This window comes from Propithecus coquereli, unplaced genomic scaffold (assembly GCF_000956105.1).
Source record: "Propithecus coquereli isolate 6110/MARCELLA unplaced genomic scaffold, Pcoq_1.0 Scaffold83, whole genome shotgun sequence".
In the NCBI taxonomy this organism is placed as follows: Eukaryota; Metazoa; Chordata; class Mammalia; order Primates; family Indriidae; genus Propithecus; species Propithecus coquereli.
Genome location: NW_012154507.1, coordinates 5531779 through 5539179, shown reverse-complemented (window position 1 = coordinate 5539179; position 7401 = coordinate 5531779). Strand labels below are relative to the sequence as shown.

General features: G+C 36.5%; 1 protein-coding gene across 1 annotated transcript in view; it reads right to left on the bottom strand.

Annotated features, from left to right (window-relative positions):
- TXNDC16 (thioredoxin domain containing 16) overlaps positions 1-7401 on the bottom strand; it is a 104320-nt gene that overhangs the window by 81063 nt on the left and 15856 nt on the right. Inside the window, 2 exon segments of the mRNA XM_012663746.1 lie at positions 2171-2265; positions 6392-6513. Of these exon segments, the coding sequence (XP_012519200.1) occupies positions 2171-2265; positions 6392-6513 (217 nt within the window).

Here is a 7401-nt window from a genome sequence, read left to right as displayed (position 1 = left end):
AAATTTAATTACAAAGTAGTTTTTAATACATTCAATGATTAAAGAAATAATCACTCAAAGATTTACTTAATGCCTACTATGTGTTAGGCCCTGTGCTAAACACAAGAGATAAAGATGAATAAGACAATTTAAATCCTTGAAGGAAATATATTTAAATATATTTCTCCTTAAAGGAGATATACTTAGTAAAACAATTAAAATGTAGTTTATATGTGCTATAACATACAAAATGCTATGAGGAACAAAGATATTTCATTCTGCCTCAAGTTGAGAAGGAAAAGGAAGCAAAGGAAAGAAAGATCATCACAGAGCTCCAAAAACAGAAGGGAAAGAATGACTTCTCCAAGAAGACAGGACAAATGGGCATTTCAAACAAAAGCTAAGGTACAATGAAAGTATATAACTTTTAGAGGGGAATCCTGAATAGTCACTACTGCTGAAAGAAAAGTGTTGAGTGCAAGATATCCTAGTTAAAGTTGGACTTCATATCATAACCTCTAAAATAACAAAGTAATGTTGGAAAGTTATTTAATCAGGGATCATTTCCTTGCAGATAACAGAAACCAAAAATGGGGAAATTTATTGCAAGTTTAGAAGGCTATCTCACAGATTGTAAGGAAAATTCAAATAATTGGATCAGAGAAAGGGCAGAGAATAAATGTAGAGACCTGAAGAGTAAGTGTTCAGGGACCTTCATTTTGCCATTAACACTTTTCAGCTCCCAACTCACTCTGTGAAGATACCTCTCTGCTTTACCTCTAAGTGGGCAAAACATTCCTGTGAACAAGACAGCTACCATGATGTATAATCCAGTTTCTCCATGTCCAATTCTAAGTTCCTGCGAGAGAGGATTTTATTAATACTTGCTCAGGTAAGCCAATGGATTGGCTGGCCCTAGGTCAGGGGCCCCACTTCTGATTTAATTGGCTGCGTTATGTATGGGGCAGGGATAATACCCTTCTTGGCCTATACACGGATTATTTAAGAAGAGAATATTGGGAGGGAGCAGAAAGTACTAGTGTCTCTATGACATGCTACCCTCTTTTATTACCTATCATATAAACCTTTATTAACTGACATCGAATTTTAAACATCCTCAGGCCCAACATGATAACAATTAATATACTAGTCTTAACTGATGTTATAACCCCAGAAACTAGAATAGTGCCTAGCACATAGAAGGCATTCAATAAATATTTGCTGAATGAAATCATTAACAAACAAAAGAATGAATTCATTCACCTCACCCTTCAATAAAGAGAGACTAAGGGAAAAAGGAATGCTGGTTAATGTCACCCAGAGCAACAAAAATGTAACTTCTCTTTGTATGAGCTTTCTTCTCTGCCTACCTCCCTCCCCTCAAAAATCATTTCACCTTATCAGTTTTTTATGCACTAGCCTCTAAATTTATAGAGTTGTAAAATTTCTGGGCTTTAAACAATTTTGTGTAGTATAGCAAACAGTTGCTATTTTCTGAAAGATCAGCAGAAGGGCTCATTAAAGATACTCAATGTCATTAAAAGCTCATGAAATCACCATTTTGCCTTGCTTTGGGTTAATTTTCCTGAACAGCATTTTGAAACCAAACGTAGTGTTTAAAATGTATTGGTTATCCCTTGTGTCCTTAAGTGCTAAAAAAAAAAAAAAAAAAAAGGAAAGAAAAGAAAAACTTTAACCCTAGCTTGCCCACCCAGTGAAAAGTAGGCTTCTACCTAGAATTGTAAGCTAGAAACTAGACAAGAAAAATAAACATTCCATTAAAAAAACTGCACTTAAATACATTTAAGATCACTATGATGAAATATCTTAGAGAACTCTCGTGAAGAATTTCTGGAGCTTCATCACGAAAGCTGTTATTTTACCCTCAGCCGATCACTGCAGGAGATCTGTTTATAAGATACCCCACTTGGCCACTCACAGGATCACATCTTGTGGCTTACCCATATCACCTCCGTTCACCTTAATCTAACATCACTTCTGTATATTTCAGACTATAGTACAGCAGATGAGAGCAATGAAGGGGATTTCAGGTTTCATTTATGTATTCACACCTGCTTATGATTTTTTCAGACAAACCTATGCTGTGGGAGTATGGTGGAAATGTTGATTAAGTAATGTGAAATAAGTAAACAACAAAAAACTTTAAATTGTTGACATATGCCTCTTATACATACCCAATACTTTCCAAAAGGGCAATTTCTGTGGTTAAGACAAATTGGTATATGGTCCCATACACAAAAGCAGCTTCCATGACTGCTCTGTGCTCTGAAGAAGAGATAAAGGGAGTTGGGAGACAGGAAGAGTTAGTTTGTGTGACTCTATGTCAATTTCTTTTCTGAATATGATCCTACATTCTTTTATATTCTATTGTATTTAAAGAAAAATCCTTTGGAGGAATCCCAGTTGGGGATTTAACTGCCTTTAAATGCAAGCAGTTAAAGAAGCTATAAAAAGTCTACTCTATTCAAGGTAAGAGAAGAATTAAGAGGGAGTAGAAAATGAGTTATACTTTAGAATATGTGACAAATTTGTGTTAGTTTCTTTCTAGTAGTAGGAAATAGAGTATGAATTCACCATACAACTTTCATATGTTATTTTTATATATGTGTGTCTGTGTACATTGTTTCTGGGTTAGTTATTTTTTAAACCAAACTTATACATATTAAAGAGACAATTCTACAAGGTATATTAAGAAAAACAGCCATTCACCCTCTATCCCATTTCCAATTCCCAAGGGACAACCACTTTCAACTCTTTCACTATTTCTTTTGGTATTTACCTCTGAGTCTCTAAATGACATTCTTATATTCTTATTTTCTGATAAAAGAAATAGATATATATGTATATAAAGTTTCAGTATTATCTATTGAGTTCCCACTATGGAAGATGATAAATTAGCTTTCTTTTCTGAAACACAGCTCCACAAATGTACACACCTCTCATCCCCCCAACTCTCCCAATATAGTTCTAATTTTATTAGATTGATACTCAGTATTTACATTGTTATAACTCAGTAAATACTATTTACAGATGAGCCATACAGTACAGAATGACCACTTTTCCTTTTTTAAACAACCTCTTCACTGCAGTTATAACTATCTTTTTCAATTTTTGTTTTGATTTTTTTCTAATTTTTTCCTAAACTCTTCCACAACTATCCAACTCTCTCAATACTTCAAATATTATCAGGTATACTATCAATTCTACCTTAGAGACATTCCTGCAGAGCCTTCTAATTTGCTCTAATATGGACTATTGCTACTTGGCCTGCTGCACGACTGCCATCCTGGGGATTCTCTTATTCTCTGTCTTAGGCTGGGTCCTTTTGACTATTACTCATATCTTCTTTACTGCTCCCTTGCTCCCATTCTCTAGCACCTTCCTATGAGAGGATATATGGAATACACATTTTTTGCGATCCTACATGTGTCTTAATTCTACTTCCGCAATTAACTATACTTGACTGGGTATAGAATTTGAGGTTCAAGTCACTTCCCCAGAGAATTCTGAAAACACTGCTCCATTTATTTTCATTTCCAGCACTGCAATTTAGAAGTTCAATGCCATTCTTATTCTTGATCCTTGCATTCCAAACTTTCCCCCGACCCCCCGGAAGATTTTAGAATAGTCTTTTTTTCTAATATTCTAAAATTTCAAAATGAGATGCCTTGGTGTGGCTCTACAGTCATCCACTATGCTGGGACTCAATGGGCCTTTTCAACATGGAAGCTCCAATCCTTTGGTTCTAAGAAATTTTCTTGAACTATTTCTTTGATGATTTCCTACTTATTTTATTACCCATTTTCTCCTCATTGCCATTTCTAGACAGTTATCTTCCTCTCCCCCACTTAATCTCCTAGCACTTGAATCCCATATCATATTATTCTACTCACCACCCTACCATGTTACAGTCATCTATCTCCCCAGCCAGGATCACTCCTCCTCATTCCATGAAGAATTTAGCTTCTGTTACACTGTTACTCTCTCCAATACTACTCCTGCCATAACCCTTGGTAATTTCATTATCCACATAGATGATCCTTTCAAAATCCTAGCCTCCCAATCCTTGGCCTTCTCTACTACAGTGATCACTCTTCAACCCTACCTTAACACTCAATCCAGGCCTTGTAAGTACCATGTCTAGCTTCTCGCCACACACAAACACACATCTCCAAGTCACTCTGTCTAGCACAGAACTCTAACACATCAAGACCTGCAATCCATAAATCTAACCACTTGTCACTGTCCTTCACCCTACTCTGGTCTTCTTTTCCCTCCTAATTAAGTTTAAATTCCATGGTCTATCTTTGTAATCATTCCCCTGCCTATTAGGCTAAAGTACAATCCAGGCTAAGTCCAACACCCTGCCTATTCTGTGTACTTACACCCACAAAAGTCAATATAGCTGGAGAGGGGGGAAAAGAAAATAAAAACATGGTAGCATCATCATGCTAATGATCTCACTTTAAATTACTGATATTAAATATTACTGCTGCCTGGCAATTATTCTTTATTTCCAGATCTCCTAAACTATGTCATCTCTTCCTTTCTCTTCTCAAACTAGCTGATGACTTTATTTCTATTTCACTGATAAAACAGAACTAATTTGAAAAACAAACCAAAAACACTTCCACAAGCCCCAACACTGTATCTATCTAGTCACTTACTTGCATGGATGCCAATATTCTTTCTTGTCCTGCCTTTCACAACAGATGAACCTTCTGTGCTCCTACCAAGAGCCTCTCCCCTTGCTCACTAGATTCCATGCCCTCTTGCCTACTCAAAGGCCTTGCTCCAGAAATGCTCCCTTCTTTTTCCTTCGATACATTTTCCCCTTTCTAATGGGTCTTTCTCAACATACAAATATACTCCTTAAAAAATTCTTCTCTTAGCCCCACATTCTTTTCCAACTTTTCCAGCCACTGCCCCATTTTTCTCTTTCTCTTTATAGCAAAACTTTTCTAACAAGTCTCTGTATTCAGTCTCCAGTTGCTCTCCACCTAGTCCCCCTTTACCCCTCCTATCAAGCATTTACTCCTAATATTCTATATAAACTGTGCTTGCCAAGAGGTCACCAGTAACTTCCATATTGCTAAACATAATGGCCAAGTGGCAGTTCTTATCTTAATTAACTTTTCAGCATCATTTAACACAGTTGTTCCTACTCACTTCCTTAAAATCCTGTCTTGTCTTTGCTCACAAGGCACTCCTACCAAAAAGACTGTCCCTTCTGTATACTTTACTGGTTTCTTCTTACCTCACTGATGGGTTTAGTCTTCTCCTTTCCATCTACCCTTACTCTCGTAGTGATCTTCTGTGGTCCAGAACTCAATTTCTGAAATTTATATCCCTTATACTATTTACAGACGAGCCATACAGTACAGAATGACCACTTTTCCTTTTTTAAACAACCTCTTCGCTGCAGTTATAACTATCTTTTCCAATTTTTGTTTTGATTTTTTTCTAATTTTTTCCTAAACTCTTCCACAATTATCCAACCCTCTCAATACTTCAAATATTATCAGTTATACTATCAATTCTACCTTAGAGACGTTCCTGCAGAGCCTTCTAATTTGCTGTAATATGGACTATTGCTAGTCCATATAAAAGGTAGTCTAGCAAAATCCAACTACTTTGTTGATATCTCTTTTTGGATGTCTAATGGGTATTTACAAGTATGATGTCAAAAAGTGGATTCCAGTACTTCCTTTCCAAACTGTCTATTCCCTATCTTCTCCACCTAAATTTTCACCTTCTGAGTAGCTCAGGCCCAAACCCAGAGCCACCCTTACCTGATATTTCTTAGTCCATATCCAACATGTCAGCAAATTCAGTTACCCTGTCTCCAAAATAATGCTAAAATTCAAATTTGTTACCACTTCCATTGCTAATACCCTGGTCCAAGTCACCCCCCATCATCTCTTGCCTGCATTTTTGCAATAACTTCCTAATCTTCTCCCTTACTCTGCCCTTACTCCTTCCAATCTACCAACATTTATCAAATACTAGAAACTACTATATCAGGTACCATAAGCACTGTAAGGAAATCAAAAGAGAAATAGCTAACACTTTCAGAGCAACTAGTATACTTCAGGAACCATTTTAATTATTCAAATGCATTTGATTCAGCCTAGGGAGCTGAGGTTAAGTAACTTGTCCAGGGGCACATAAGTAATTGGTTGTGCATTGAGTCTAACCAGCAGTCTGGCTCCGGAGTTCTTGTTCAACCACCATGTTGAACTGCCCATTTAAAGAAAAATAACATAGTAGCAAAGATGCTTTAAATTTATTTTAGATATTAAGACTGTCATCAGAAAATACACTACTTTAGGTTCTTCAACACACATAAGTTCAGGGGCACAGCAAATCTTAAAAGAAAGAGAATAAATACCTGGTATTCCAATGGCTCTTACGTATGAGAATACAATATTTTCCTTTCCTTTCAGAGCATTTTCTATGTTCTGCAGGTCTTCCAGGGTGGTAATATATTTTACTTCATTAAAAAGAAGAGCACTGAAATAAACACAGATATAATTAGTAGAAAAATCATATACGGAATTAGTTACATAATATGTATTTTTGTTAAGGAACCTAATCAAAAGGAATTTATCTCCTTTGAACAAATCATCAGTAAGAACTTAAGCATTTTAATAATACTGAATTAAAATTACTCTCTGTATCATTAGTCTGTCCCTGAAAACATCAACCAGGGACAGTTGTGAAAAATGGTACTCACTCTCTATCACAATGACCTCAACAGATGTGAGCTGTATTCACTAACATCCTAGTCTGGCCAAATAATCCCAAACAGATCTCTCTGCTGTTTTGAGCCCTTCACACATTTAAACAGCAGGCTTCCTTCCATGGCCTAATGAGGACCTACATGACCTAGACCTTGTCTGCCTCTCTAACCTCATTTTGTTCTATCATTCCTCACATCTGTGACATTCTAGACACACCTCAGGGCCTCTGCATACACAGTTTTCTTTGCTGGAAGCTATTCCCTTTGCTCCATTTCATACATTTGGTCTCAGTTTAACATCATCACCTCAGAGAAGCCTTCCCTGTTGGTCTTGTGTAAGTAAGCCTGTAGCATTTTTCTCTCATTTCACTGCTTGATTCCTTCGTAGTACTTATGACCATTTATATTTATATATTTACTAGTTTATCCCTGCCTCTTATTAAATTATTATCCCCTTGAGGCAAGGACCTTGGGTATTTTATCAATCAATAAATATTTGTTAAATGAATGAAAGAAAAAATAGGGCAGGAATTATTTACTCCCATCCTTCATTTGAAGAATTGGAAGTTCAAAACACTGAAGTTTACTCAAAAACACATTTATTGGCCGGGCGTGGTGGCTCACGCCTGTAATCCTAGCACTCTGGGAGGCCGAGGCGG